This window comes from Styela clava, chromosome 9 (assembly GCF_964204865.1).
Source record: "Styela clava chromosome 9, kaStyClav1.hap1.2, whole genome shotgun sequence".
NCBI classification, from domain to species: Eukaryota; Metazoa; Chordata; class Ascidiacea; order Stolidobranchia; family Styelidae; genus Styela; species Styela clava.
Window position 1 is genome coordinate 9,154,521 of NC_135258.1, and position 15,555 is coordinate 9,170,075.

At 33.4% G+C, this 15,555-nt stretch overlaps 1 protein-coding gene across 1 annotated transcript in view; it reads left to right on the forward strand.

The window, feature by feature from the left end:
- Positions 1-15,555, forward strand: part of LOC120339858 (dedicator of cytokinesis protein 1-like) — a 41,451-nt gene that overhangs the window by 20,264 nt on the left and 5,632 nt on the right. Inside the window, exons 23-46 of the mRNA XM_078116435.1 lie at positions 1,070-1,176; positions 1,342-1,469; positions 2,021-2,113; positions 2,519-2,617; positions 3,059-3,153; positions 4,006-4,084; positions 5,284-5,384; positions 6,440-6,498; positions 6,966-7,114; positions 7,442-7,527; positions 8,044-8,200; positions 8,494-8,625; positions 8,897-9,100; positions 9,532-9,636; positions 10,270-10,411; positions 10,924-11,090; positions 11,218-11,304; positions 12,140-12,316; positions 12,772-12,855; positions 13,004-13,135; positions 13,708-13,847; positions 14,288-14,468; positions 15,024-15,102; positions 15,241-15,422. Coding sequence (XP_077972561.1) covers positions 1,070-1,176; positions 1,342-1,469; positions 2,021-2,113; positions 2,519-2,617; positions 3,059-3,153; positions 4,006-4,084; positions 5,284-5,384; positions 6,440-6,498; positions 6,966-7,114; positions 7,442-7,527; positions 8,044-8,200; positions 8,494-8,625; positions 8,897-9,100; positions 9,532-9,636; positions 10,270-10,411; positions 10,924-11,090; positions 11,218-11,304; positions 12,140-12,316; positions 12,772-12,855; positions 13,004-13,135; positions 13,708-13,847; positions 14,288-14,468; positions 15,024-15,102; positions 15,241-15,422 — 2,965 coding nt within the window. The remainder of the gene's footprint in view (positions 1-1,069; positions 1,177-1,341; positions 1,470-2,020; positions 2,114-2,518; positions 2,618-3,058; positions 3,154-4,005; positions 4,085-5,283; positions 5,385-6,439; positions 6,499-6,965; positions 7,115-7,441; positions 7,528-8,043; positions 8,201-8,493; positions 8,626-8,896; positions 9,101-9,531; positions 9,637-10,269; positions 10,412-10,923; positions 11,091-11,217; positions 11,305-12,139; positions 12,317-12,771; positions 12,856-13,003; positions 13,136-13,707; positions 13,848-14,287; positions 14,469-15,023; positions 15,103-15,240; positions 15,423-15,555) is intronic.

The window sequence follows — 15,555 nt, forward strand, 5'->3', positions numbered from 1 at the left end:
ATATTGTATAGGAAAGAAGAAGATAAAATTGTATATCTATCTATTTGTTTATTTTCAAATGAGACAAATTTGTTGATTACAAAATGATGCACTTATTATCTTCTTTGGCCACAGGGCAAAATAAAACAGTTTGCCATAAGAAACCGTGAAATTGTTAAATCTTTATATCACCTTACAGCAGTTTTGAAGAGTAATTATTCCTCGACATTCGACAGTCTCAACCAGACAACCCATAAAAATATTGTATTATATAGCCGTATTACCAATTGGTTGAATGGTTTTGGTTGAGGCTATTGAACTGTTGAAAAGAACAAAATGGTTGCATTTTATTAGGTTGAGCTAGGTTTACAGATTTAGAATACTCAAGAATTTTTTTGGACATTGGAAAATTTGATTTAAAATTATGGATGCAAATATCTTTGTCAAGAGTTCAGTCCTGACATGGGCAAGCTATGACCCATTGGGTGATTCAAGCTGGCCCTGCAATAGACTTGTTAGATTATGAATGTAGTCTGTGTAAGTTGTTACTTATCGATTTTATTCGGTAAGTATGTTGATAGGTATTTGTCTGTATGTCTGTCTGTTAGACGCACGCGATATCTCACAAAAGCAAGATTGAATCTGCTCCAGATTTTGCATGTGCATTCATCATATGTCGGACCAGAAGTCTATTGATTTTGGATGAATTATGTCGTAAAACTAGCGAGTTATCAATTAATTAGTGATGAGACACAAGGTGTCACTATGGAGTAAGAGCGCTGTTTTGGGGGATCCCTTAACTTTCGATTGATAAGTCTTAGGTCTCAGACTGATATTCTCGTATTTTAGTTTGTCACGGACTTCAATCATAGTTTTGAAACTTTACGTTCTCTCTCAATTCCAAGGCGTGCTTTTCACACCTCTTTCTTTTGCTTTGTGCGCTTGTTGGTCAGGTGTAACTTTCTATGTTACACTTACATGGCCCTCAAAATTTAGCCTATCAAAAAATTTGGAACAAGGTGGAATATTTTATATATTTTAGCAAAAAATTGTTGCGTTCTTTTTCTTAACCGATTTTTTTGTTTATCAGCTCTCTGCTTCAAGAATTCATAAAGAATGTTCCGATGGATAGATTGACAAAACAAAAAATACAATGTATGTTGGATATTGTCCACAGCAGTCTATTCAAAGTCCAAGGTATGTCTGAGTTATGTCAATTTTTTCTTTGTTTTTTTAGAAAAAACAGGACGATGACTTGGTTTTATATTATTGTTTATGTATCCTTATTATTGCACTCCAACTATTGCTGTGCACTTTAAATGGTTATTTTCAACAATAATTATACTTTTATCTCTGTTACAGAATGTCGACTTATTCTTTTGAAAATGATGACTCGTGATTTAAGAGATTTGATGCAAAAGCAAGATGAACTAGAATCATGCGTGAAATTGCTTTCTGATATATTATCACTTCTCAGATCCAAAGATGTGGTATGACAAATTTACTGCTAACGCAGATTCACAATTTCAAACAACTTTGGTATTCGATACCAGGGGGTTGCTTGGTACATTTCGGCATTATTTTTTCCCCTTTATAACCGGAGCTGTGCAGTCGAGTAGAATTTACATCCTATTTAAAAATTAGAGCCGTTTAACGGTTGACAAAAAGTTATAGTAAAATTCTTTTTATCAGAAGAAAATTTTGATAACAAAAACATGGCGTATATAAGCGTTCTTCATTTGTATGTTGGGAATGCTTAGTTGACATATTGTGTTCAATTAACACTTCTGAACATTGAAATTCTCAATCCCAGCTCTGAAAAATTCGAAATTGCACAATCTTCGGCCCCAGAACGTCTAAAAATATAAACATGACTCCTACTTTGACCACACAGCCATGCTCATAACTTTACTCTCAATGAGTAAGTTTTCATTTCCGTCATTGATAACATGCTTTGAGCTAAGTCACGAAAGCAGTATCATACATAAACTCTTTATACTGAAATCCTAATTATTGTAGTCAAATTTTTAATTTTTCACAGGGATCGACACGAGACGATATAAAAGAAGTGATGAATGCTTTGTTGCGAACTTTGATCCAAACTATTATAAAGATAAGAGATTCACCCCATATTGTAAGCCTGATAACGGTGTTTATTTTCCTTTTAAGACAGACAGTTAGTTGCAATTAGCAAAATAAAAGAAAAATAAACATTTTTGTATTGCTAGACAAAAATTCTTCCAAATGTTATATGGAAAGATACTTTATCGACAGATTTTTAACAGCCTGTGATAAAATATGGAAAGAAAAGGGTAAATCATTTAAACAATGAATATCTCAACAATTCTGCATTACTAAATTCAATTTCTATGGATTTTCAATCATTTTTTCGAAAGAATAAGAGCAAATTCAGAATATATCCGATATTTCATATTATTTATCCAATATTATTTCAGAATGTATCCTGAATAGTAAATAATATGTTTTTGCCATCCCTGATAACAATGTTTATTAAATAGTTTCCTATTCTATATTCCAGGCAAATTTTGTTGCTTGTCTGATCTCGTTGCTGAGACAAATGGAAGAAAACCATTATCATCAATATATTGCATCGTTTCCAAGTACTATTGATCTCATGGTGAGTTTTTTTTATGACAAATACAATGATTGCGAAATTGGATTGGAATTTTTGTCTCTTTTATTGAGAGTCCGAAGACAGAGAAATTTACACACTCAAAGCGGTTTTGTAAATGATTTTGTCTCAGACTCTAGTTGAGAAAAAATCAGGTTGAGTGAAATTTTGACTCCAATTCTGAATTTTGAGAATCGAAATTTTGTTAAAAAAAGAGCTTTTGTGTGTGCATGCTTTCTTTTTTTGTTTGTTGAGAATAACTAGTTAACTTAAAGTCTTGAGTTTTTGTCAGAAATTTGGAATTTCATTATCACCATTCACCATTATAAGTTTGAAATAACTCCAAGGAATTCCAAGCTTCGACACTTTGAGTCTGGCGAGTTTCAAATGTGTCAACTCTAAATATCAATACGAATATGCCAAACAGTCCTGCTCCTACATTTTCAGGACTTTTTGATGGAAATCTTCACGTTATTCCAAGAACTCATCAACAACAATGTATACAGACCAGAATGGGTGACAATGATCTGTCTGCAGAATTCGTGAGTTATTTCAGATTACTTTTTTAGTTCTAGTTCTGATTGGTTAACCGATTAGTCTGGTACATCATATTTAAACCAGTGGACCAAGACCCACTTCTGGGTCACAGAAACATTTTCAGGTTGGCCACAAACCCAATTAATGCTACCCTCATTGACAAATTAGTCGAACTTTGATTGTAGCAGCAATGAATGATGGTGCTGTGTTTGCTACTGAGTGATAATTCCCATTTTAATTATTATGATGGAAGTGTCTATCTTTGGAAAGATAATTATTTTTTTTGTTTTCCCTGTTGTTTTCCATTGCATGAGGCAGTTGATGGGCCACCATATTTGTCAAACAACAATGGGCCGCTAAAGAAAATACGTTGAGAACCAATGATTTAGTATTTTTGAATCTTTTAATGCAGAAACAAATACAGGAGTCAAATAGGGGATTAAACATTTATAGAAATACGATTGAATTTGCATCTCCTTTTTTAGATTTATATATATATATATAGGGTTATCCAACATGTAAACTGTGCTGATCAATACGAGAATTGTTGTTTGTTAACAATCCAGAGTCTGATATTTGCCAAACATGAAAATATTCTTGTTGAAATATTCTTCGTATTGAAAATATTCCATATGAGAGGGAATAAGAACCAAATGCTGAAAAATTTAAAATAAATAATCAAAACTATCTGACAAATGCAGTATATTACACCTGTTTGTATGTCTTTATTGTCTAACATGTGCTTTTCTTAGAACGAGCAAGATATTCTATCCAGATGAATTTTTCCTGTTCAGATTTATATCGAATATAACCTTATTGTTTCCTGTTATTATTATTATTATACTTTCATATTGCAGTGTATTCATGCGAGCTATCAAATTCTTTGGAAAAACTCTCACCAACAAATTTTTGGATGAGAACAATTTTCAATACGTGGTATGTACCGTTTTTATACTGCATTACAATTATTTCACTTCTTGCAGTAAGCTAAGCGACCAATCATATTTTTGGAGTATTTTTTTCAAATTGGATCTTTTTATTTGTACATTTTAAACTTATGCTAAACAAGCTATTTTATATAACTAAGTGTCCATATGGATTGTTGTGCTTAATTATTCGCCTTGGTTACCGGCACCGTACTCTGTGCGGCCATATCTTTGAAATGTTGTTTCCATGGTTACATTACTGACGGTGCTCGGAGTCTAGTGTTGTACGTATTTGGTTTGACTTTTGCTGTCTTTTTTTCCTCATGATATAATGTTTGACTTCTTTCTCTCTTCTGTTTATATTTTTGTTAGACTAATTCACGGGTGTCGCTGCTCGTTAACCAGTTTTGGTTTCTCGCGATTCCTTTCGCCCTGAAATGCCGTATTTAAATTCCTTTATTATATTTATTTGCATGAAGTGTTTTTTTTCTGTTTGCTGAAAAAATAAATTACTGACTGATTGTTGTTGTTATTTGTCTTTTTATGTTGCTCTATGTTGTTGTTGTTGTGAAAAATCACCTTTCTCAAAAAGTAATATAACAATCCAGTCAAAATCAGATTTTCAATTTCTGTAGACCAGTGGTTCCCAAAGTTGATTGACCTGGGGCCAAAATTTGAATTGGAAAGATATTTTGCGGGTTGGGTAAGGGGACGCCCGCAAGTGCCCGATACCGGTACCAATACATATGATTAAGATTTTCAGTATAATTGAATATAGTATATGAATATACACATGCCCAAACTGTGATAACATTCACGTATCTAGAACACAAAAAGGGAAAAACATGAAGTGTTAAACTATATCACTAAAATTTTTATTTTACTTTTCGGACATTTGTCTTTCGTGTCCATATATTTGAGCATTGCTCCCTTGTTCATCATGTTAGCTTTAACTATTCTACTATTCGTCCAATAATTGAAATTTAGCATTGATGTTGAACAAGACTCCAGACAAGCAATTTTAGAGTCAATCTTTGAAAAAAACTTCAATTCATCATTGCATTGTGAATTTGTTAATTGGCATAAGGCCTGAAACTTCTAATAACCTGCAATGCTGGTATTTCACAAACCTCTAGAAATCTTCATGGAGTTTTGAGAACACCTTCATTACATGTTGTAACAATGTTTCATATCTTATCTTTCTGACAGGTTTGGGAAAATTTTTTCAACCTAGGAGTTGCCTTCCTCACCCAAGAATCACTTCATATGGAAACATTCAGTCAGAACAAGAGAGACAGCATTAATAAAAAGTAGGTTTATTTGTTAACTGTAATCTTTGTAGTGTGCATGACTATATTCCAGCTATTTTCAAACAATTTTAATTATTCTGAGGGATATAATAATGTTACTGCATATCACCAAATATGTATATCTGTATCGCATGAAGCCAGCTGATAGCTTTTTTTCAATAATATTGTATGGTAACTGGTTTTATCTGGACCAAGTAATAAATAAGTGATAATATTATATTATGTAGGAATCATAGATATGCTTTTGTTGCTGCATTTCTCGCCAAATGCTTTTCTATATAAGCTGGCAGTGCTCGGAGCTAACCAGAATTGATTTATTTAGTTAGGAACTCAGAACAGTGCTCGATGCAACCATTTTTAGGCAAAATTTTGTATGCATTATGAGATGTATGGTGTAGCTCATTAAAATGTATTGTTTGTGTAATTTACAAAGTGTAAATTTAGGTCGATTTTTCAAAATGAAACGTAACATTTCAGCCACTGAGATTGCAATATTTGATATACTGAGTCTGAGGCTAGAAAGTAGGGCTGGGCAATTTCGAATACCTGATGATCTCAGAATCGAATTGAATATTTTTTCGAATCTTGAATACTTGAAAAACATGTAGTCGTATATGACTATTTTATTGTGATGAGTCCTTCAGGCACAAAATTTACTGGAAAGATGGAATCCACAATTCAGACAGTTCGCTGAGTGTTAACAAAAAATAAGAAACATGTTTTGTCAAGGACTCACTATAAAGAAAGAGTCATGAGTATTTCATAATTGCATTGTAAAAATATGGTTTCGATAAAAAAAAATGAGGAATTCACTCCAACCTTTAGCGCCCAAATAAAAAACAAGATGGCGGAGATTCAAAATTTTCATCTGAACCTATTAGAATAAATTACCAATCGATTCGAAATGCCTAGTCCAACTAAAAAAGTGAACCACATGCTTGTCACAGATGGATTATCAACAGAATAGCTGGTACGCAAACTTGTCTGTGAGGCGATCATGCGTAGGCTATCTGACAGCACTTTTTAATATTATTTTATTTTTTGTTATTTTGAAGGTATGGAAATCTCAGATATGAAATGGGATTTGAAATTCGAGCTGCTTGGTTTAATCTTGGTAAGTTGAATTAGACAGTTGATTCATGTTTTTTTTATTTGCGAATATTATTATATTTCGAAATCCTAAAGCAGTGGTTCGCAAACTTTCTAAGCCGCTAGTTTTTGAGGCCCACTTCAAAAATAACTAGCTAACAAGCTACAAATAACAGATAGTATAGTGAAAGTTGGTTTGATTTAAAAATCACATTGAAAATGAACAAAAAAAAAATAGAGAAATGTTAATATCAAATATTTTTATTTCTAAGTAGCTTCACGCCCCTCAAAAAATTGTGTACGGTGCCCATCGTTCGAGAACTACTGGCCTAGGGGACGTAGTAGTTGACGCGCTACGACTAACCATGCTGGCAAGTGGCATCGTAGATAATTGATTTCGAGTTCAGATTCTGTGCCCTTCCATTTCATTCAGATATATTTTCTGTGGAACACTTCAAACAAAAGCTCTCATCTTTAACTGTGCATTTTCAGGTCAACATAAAAACAAATTCATTCCTGATATGGTGGGACCAATATTAAAAATGACGTTGGTACCTGAGAAAGAACTGAGAAAAGCTACAATCCCTATTTTCTTCGATATCATGCAATGTGAACTGCACAGCCGTGGATCTTTCAAAAAGGTTAGTCTATTTTATTTATAAAAAAGAAGAGTAGATTTTGTTTGAGACAATTATTATAATTTCAGAATTTTATGCAGAGTTTTAGGCTTTTCATGCTGATAACCAAAGCATTCTCAAGGCATCCCCAATTGACAATTAAAGAAGGCTTGTATGTTTTGTTATCTTTATTTTAGAATTATGTCAGAGTTAATTTTTTTTAAATCCGGATTATCTTCGGATTCATTTAATACAGAGAGCTCTTGTCTCATAGCAGTAAGGCAATTTTAATACAATGTGTTATTTTTAAAAAAGAATTTTAAATATAATCAAATTTTCATTTATTTTTAGTTTGAAAGTGCAATGATCACAAAACTGGATGAATATATCGAATCAGGTCATGGAGATGAAGAATATACTGAATTGTTTTATAAAATGTAAGTATTGTTTTGTTGAAATACTGAACATATTCTCCAGAATAATTTTCATAATCTGGGTGTATCTAAGCAGAGCAGAAATATCATGGTGAAACTCTCCTTTTAAAGTTACTATTCATTGAATCACCTCCGATTACTTTGTGCAGTTTGACAAGTTCAAATTCCATCGGGGATTATTATGTGCAAGATGATTGTAGACTTGTTGTAGGGTGGACCACGTAACCAACCGCTGGTCAGTTATGACTTCCTCCGCCATCAAGACCATGTCTCTGAAACAAGTAAAGAGTTAATCATTTCCATACTCTACATTGAATGGTAACCAGACCAGGGGCCATGGGTAACCATATGATTATGCTCCCTTGACGGCTTTTTGCTCTCCTTAGCAGAGGTGCTATAGCTTGGAAGGATCGTAATTTCAGGGAATCTGAATAGAACATAATTAAGACATCACACTAATTTTTCTTGTATTTTACCTTGAGACATATTATATTCTGAAGTATATTATACTTTCCTCAGCATGACTGAATGGTGCCTCAAGCATCAGTATTTGAAACAATCAGGAACCGAATTTGTGAAACTTGTTCGATTATTGTTGATGAGATTACTTGATTATCGAAGCATCATCAGAGAAGAGAATAGAGATAATAGAATGAGCTGTACTGTCAATCTTCTGGTAAGTTATGGTGATTTATCTGTATAGGAATTTCAGCGGCAAAATACTGCAATTTCCCCCCCTTCTAACGAAGGCTGAGGAGCTGTTTTGAAATCATTCAACCTTTCTTGATAGTTGCATGAGTCAATTTATTGACTTTCGATTATATTTTAAAGCAATAGCATCTTTCATCAAGCGTTGCAAAGTTGAAATCGAAAACTATTATCTAAATCAATATTCTACTGTCTGTTATGCAATAGTTACAATGACTAAGAATTGGACCATTACTAATTTTATTTTTTTATTCGTTTTAGAATTTTTACAAAGAAATCAACAGATCAGAGATGTACATCAGATATTTATATAAATTGCACGACCTGCATCAGGAATGTGATAATTATACAGAAGCTGCTTATTGTCTTCTATTGCATGCAAAACAACTCAACGTAAGTTTTGAGATCATTGTTTTATAGGCTTATTCAGAACTCAAAGTTTGATGGTAATTTTTTACTCAACGGTTATTCACCCATTTTGCTCCGTACCAGGCCTTATACAGGCAGTACGATCTAACGATATGTAAGATGCCGCTGCTCCGCTCAATCTCCATTTGCTCCAATATCATCAGGAATGTTCCCTGCCATGCCGACTCCAATGTTTAACCTCTAGGTCTTCGCACAAATTAATTTGATCTGAACATATTTTTGTTATCTTCTACAGTGGTCTGATGAAATGCTGTCTGTAGAGGAAGTGACAAGATCTAGTGCTAGAACTCACAGGGAATTGAAGGAAACTTTATATTACGAAACAATCAAATTATTTGAAAACGGTAAAATTTGGGAAGAAGGCATTAAGTTGTGTAAAGAACTGGAACATCAATATGAACAAGAGACATTCCAGTATACTGAACTTGCCAAGCTACTGGTATGTTTGTTAATTTATTTTATAAATTCATGAAATTTGAATCAGAATGGATTTTCTCCTGACCATTAAGTATGAAGAAAGTTGGTTTTGTTCATTTCTCTCTGGTATTTGTTGAAGTTGTCATAAATCATAATCTTTGATTGGATTTTAGAATGGAAATAGGTACCGGCACTCTCTGATATTTGCATCACATAATTACAGCACTAACTAATCAATGAATTTTATCAGATAATCAGGCGAGTTCGGTAAAGTTAGTTAATCAAACAAAAGTGTTCTGCTTAGTGTCTTGCTTATGTTAAAGTTAAATCTTTATCTTACTCTTTGTAACTTTCATAATATAGATACAAGTGCATAAAAAGTTACCATGTTATTGTCTTTCAAATGTTAGTTTGCATGGTTACATTAGGCTGACTACTATTTTTCCGTTCTAGAAATTACAAGCGAATTTGTATGAAAACATCACAACTAAACTGAGACCAGAACCAGAATATTTCTTCGTTGGATATTATGGAAAGGGATTTCCTGCTTTCCAAAGGGTAAGTTGGTGATTTGGGTACAATTTCTTGGAGTATATTAAAAATGGGTGCTCCAGAAGTATGCTCACCAAGATGTCGCACAACCTGAATCCTGACCGGTACACACATACTATGTTCAGGTTGTGTGCCATCTTGGTGCGCATATTTCTGGAGGTCCTAAAAATGTATATATTTGTGTTTATTTCCAATCAGGGATAACTATCTTTATCTTATATAAAGTTCAAAAGTAAAATTTACCTCCTCAACTGTCTTTTTAAGTGAAATAGATAAAGTGGTGCTAGGCTAGTAATTCTTTCTGTAGTAACATAATACCACCTTTTGTACAATAGAGGGTGTTACAATTTCTACAATTTTGCAATCTACTAATATGATCAACTGTCACAGTTGATCATGCACTATCTTGAATTTATTCACCCCTGAGGGGTAATTTACTCTCGATTCAGGGCCCTGCAACACGAAACATTCTACGGCCAAAGGTTTTTTTTTCCTATCTCCTTCCTAACTCCAGTTTCGTGGAGTTCACTAACGTCTAACTTTTAACTGTTTTCCAAATTGTATTTGCAAGAACTGCTTTCTGAACAATCTTTTTCATTTCTGAGTTTGTGTTCGAAACAATTTTAATCTATTTTATAGAATCGTACTTTCATCTATCGTGGTAAAGAATACGAACGTTTATCTGAATTTTCATCAAGAATAATGATGTCCTGCCCTAATGCTCAGAAGATGACAACAACATCACCACCTACTGAAGATATACTGAATAGTGATGGAATGTGTATCCTTTCATTAAAAATTAAAATTGCTATTTCAGACTTGAGAGTTAAAGCAAGTTTTCAGAAAGGGGAATTTTATTATGGCTCCTGTTTTTTGAATTTATAATAATCAAAAATATGGCCCAAATCTGAAAATACATCTTAACCCAAACTCAAGAGCGGACAACATATTTGGTGTGTCACTGCATCGTAATTAAACCATCGTTTGATACTCGATACAGCTAGTAGCTAATGCGGAAGACTGATCCAAAAAACAACTTATGACTTTTATATAAAGCTTAAGAATTTCGACTTCGTTTTTATCATTAAAATTTGATAATTGCTACTCCTGTGTTCCGATATTTCCAAAAATTTTGAAGCATGGGAACACAGTTTATGAAATGTGAGAACATTTACATGACCTTTGACCTTTGTGCCCATCTATTTGAGCATTGCTGTTCTGATTTTATTAGTAATAGTATACAATACAGACATAAGTTTATTTCTTCTTATCGATTCTGACACGAAATCTCAGTCATCCAGATATTCACTGTGTCAGCCATTATGGAAGAACCAGCGTATTTCAAAGGAAAGTCGATCAATACCAAAATCATCAATTATTACAAAGCAAATGAAGTACAAAAATTTATCTACAACAAACCTTTTAGAAAAGGACCAAAAGATAAAGACAACGAGTTTGCGGTAAGTCTAATTATGTTAATAATTCGTCCAATTAGAGAAATTAAGAACTAGGATTTTGACTCAAATACTAGCACAATATAGTGTCATAAAACACTGTTCACCAATTACTTTTTTTTTTTTATTTCAGAGCATGTGGATTGAAAGAACAACATATGTAACAAGTTATAAACTGCCCGGAATTCTAAGATGGTTTGAAATTAAACATACTGACAGGGTGAGTACTAGTAAACTAGATTTTAATATCAAAATCGTTTTTGCATTTGGAAATTGGGACCTCCAGAAATATGCGCACCAAGATGGCGCACAACCTGAACACAGTATGTGTGTGTACTGGTTAGGATTCAGGTTGTGCGACATCTTGGTGTGCATACTCCTGGAGCACCGGAAATTGTTTCTCTGCACCTGTATATATTAGTTATCTATTGCATTGGAACCTGAAAACGTTGTCCTGATAGGTTGAAGTGTATTGTGAGCATAATATGTTGTTCATTCAATTCAGCCAAGGCCCAAGAACAGACATGAGCAAAGTACGGCTCACGGGCCAAATTCGGCCCTCTGAGTAAATCAATCTGGCCCGCCTGATGCAACCCAACTAAAACCAAATTTTGATGTTTCAAGGAATTTGTTGAGATTGCGGTTAAATTTAGTTTTGGCACGAGGTTTATTGTTTTCCACTGTTGCTTTTGTAAGACTGTAAACATTGTTCATAAAATGTAACTCTTCATGTCATACTTACATGGCCCGCCAGTTTGGGTGGGCAAAATTTTCCAGCAATTCTCTTATGAGTCCTACACATAGTTGTCACTCAAGGGATTCGAACCTACTCAGGGAGGATAATCAGTTAGATGAATTTTTTGAATATATGAACATAGCATGTGTTGTAGGTTAGGGTTGTCCAGGTTGTGCGTCATCTTGGTATGAATATTTACGGAGCGCCAATTGATGTACTCAAAACGAATGTAAGGCTGTAATTGTAATATATAATTGCATACATATTTTTCATTCAAGTTTTAACTGTGAAAGATTATCCGTTATCATCTCTTCTATAGCAAGAGGTCAGTCCACTACAAAACGCAATTGAGACGATGGAAAATGCAAATGCCGATATCAAACAAATTGTTCTACAATACGTTAACGAACCTGAATCTCCAATCAATCCTCTTTCTATGAAACTAAATGGAACAGTTGATGCCAAAGTTATGGGAGGATTTTCTAATTATGAAAAGGTACAAATTTTTTTATAATTTTGCAGGTATTTCGCCTAAACTTCAACTTTTCTTATATAATTCTTTAAGCATTTGACTGAAATTTTGGCGCTCCAGTAGTGTGTATACCAATTTGGAGATAACTAATTTTGTTCGCCTGCTTTACATCAAGTTGTGTAAAGAGACTGAAACCTATGGACAGGGGATAGATACATCTACTTTGTGCTAACTGTCCCGAACTCGTAATAGAACTAAAATAAGGAAAATCTGAATAAAATCATGGCCTAACCCTAACCTGGTACACACACTGGAGTACCGAGACATTTATACACGGTACATATATTTGAACATTGCTTCGTTATTTATAGATTGCTACATTCACAGTAAATTATCTTGAATTAGTTTTACATTGAACTTTGCTCGATGTCCATTGTCCACTAAATAACAAATGTCATATATATGAAATTGTGTTTTAGGCTTTTTTCAACAGCGAATACAACAAAAAAAATCCAGATGATTCAGTAAGAATTGCAAGGTTGAAAGATTTGATTGCATTACAGGTAAACAAGGAATCTCACCGAAATTTTGCTGTTTTATTTCAATTCATGTAAACACTCTTTGTCATTTCAGTTTTGCGTTCGTATATTTGAGCATTGCTCTCTTGTTGTTACAGTAGAATGCTATAGCTAATATTTTATGATTCCGCAGGTTCCAATCTTGGCAGAAGGAATACGTTTGCATGGTGAATTAGCACCAGTAGCACTTCAGCCTTTTCATAAAAACATGGAAAATTGTTTCAATGATTTGAGAGATAAAGTTGAAAAAGAGTATGGTAAAAAGGTAAGTAGCATGATGTTTGACTAGTTAGCTAATTGTAATTTTTAATAATGGGATGTTTTGGTTTTCGGCACGTTTTTATTGAAATTGGAGAAATATTCTCTAACTGAATCATTTTATTTATACCAGTAGCCAGTGTGATATACTTTATACTGTGAGAAATTTTTCACCATATTTAAATATAATTCAGCAATTTCAGATTCCAAATGGTGATTACCCAACTCAAAACTTTGGACAGAAATTAAAAAAGTATCCATTTCACTTAGCATTTTCAACACACATTTAATAAAGTTTCATATATGTCAATTTTTTTTTTTGGTCAAAATCAGGTTGTCTGGGATTTGGGATTCGATTTCAGAATTTATTTCGATTCAGAGTCTGACATAAATTTTTTCTGTTCTACTTATTTTTTTCCAGTTTTTTCAAATTTTCTACACCCCAAAAAATATAATTGGTTCAAAAACACAATACGACCGCACCATGGTGATCGAAAATAAACAATTTTGACAATTCGTTAAATAAATCGGTAAATGCAAAAAATAGTTATTAACAATTACATTCATTGTATTTCGCAGCCGCCATTCCAGTCTGTAACACGTCCTGTTCAGAAAGTCGCACCACAGCCAAGAACATTATCATTGGCCAGACCAGGATCTATCATGTCTATTAATTCATATACCAGTGATATATCTGAAGAGTCACCATCTAATTCAACGTGAGTAGATTCACTCTTTGTTTATACTTTGTGTGTTCTTTGGTTATATCTAGCAATACTTCTCTATCAGCGTTAATTTAAAAAGACTTTATCATTTTATGTCAAGTTTAAAATGCAGAAATTTTTTGGATGTCCTTGAAATTATGCTCAAAAGGACATCTAAATTTCACTGGTATCTCATAGTATGATACAGAAAATGTTTCTGTTACAAGTCCAACTATGTCAAGAAGTATGTTTTATGTAAATCAAGCCAGTCCATTATTAATAATTTAAAAAAGGTTTTGTTCTATACCTCGTTCTGGGATCATTGTTTGTTTTACGTACTATTATGCTGTAGTATCAACTATCAGCTATAAAATAGTGTACAAATAAAACTGAAGCAATGTACTTCAATATAAGTGCGTTTTTCTAAAAACACTTCTAATTGGCCTTGATTTTAGAGCCCCACCTCCTGAAATACCAGCCAAAAAGAAGCCTGGAGCTGCCACGCCTACCAAAGATAATCGAAAGAGCAAATCTGATTGGTTGAGCAATTTTGGAGGATCGTCAACATCGTTGGATCATGAAACTAAGAATGGACTAAAACATGAACCACCACAACCAGTAGAATTGCGAGAAGAGGTAAATATGGTGTTCAAACCACTGCCTGATGGACTATTAGGGGGCAGTGATGCTAAATTTGTTGTTGTTAGTATTTTGTGAGAAACTTACTTTTTTCACTACAAATCAACCTATCAAAATCTAATCTTCAGTACTCTACTTGAAGATGAAAGTCCCTTAAAGTTTGTTTTTTCTATTTTTTCAAATTTCTTCTATTTTTAAGTTATACTGATATAGTATTTCCACTCGTTAACAATTCATTTGTCAAGATTGGTTACTGATATTTTCAAAAATATCTGAAAATTGTCATTGTGCCAATGGAGATCCCAAAATTTATATCTGGAAAAATACTAATTCATTATATTAATACAATGTTAGAAATATAATTCAATCTCTGAACGTTTTTTGAAAACTATGAGTACTAAATCTATCGCACTCTGGGTGAAATGGTGGCATGGGTTACTCTAGTCGAGTTTGTGGACATGGGGTGTGCGCCTGAGGTATTTAACATACAATGTCCATGTAGCTAGGTGCCAATGCTTCACAGGATTTCTTATCTTCTCATTTTCTATTCAGATTACTGCACAGCGACCAAGAAGACCTAAAAGTCAAGTTGGTGTCACTGGTCCTCTGACACCAAGACCTCCACATCATGGTAAGTTGGTATTGGTTTATTTATCATGAACATTCAAACTATGTGTTTCTAAATGTTTTCTAAATTACCCAATCACTTTGCATTTTATCAAAAATTAAAAATTGTAATTAATAAATAATTGTTTAATTTCCACAATAGCATCAGAAACAAGTCTTGCATCCTCAAACTCATCTCTGACATCACCTGTATCTCGTTTTGCTCCTCCGTTACCAACAAAACAAACGGGTGATTACGGAAACCTTCCAGAAGACAACGACGTGATGCAGAAACATGTTAAATCTACTCCTAATAATATTTCACCGAGCAGATTACGAAATAAGGTACGATGATTATACTGGATTTTTTTTTTGTTTTGTTGAAATTTTAATGCGAAATCAATGTTTTCAATGATCAATATGACTAAAACTGTGGTACGCAAGCCTCCTTTTAATGGAAGTTTTGACTCATTATATC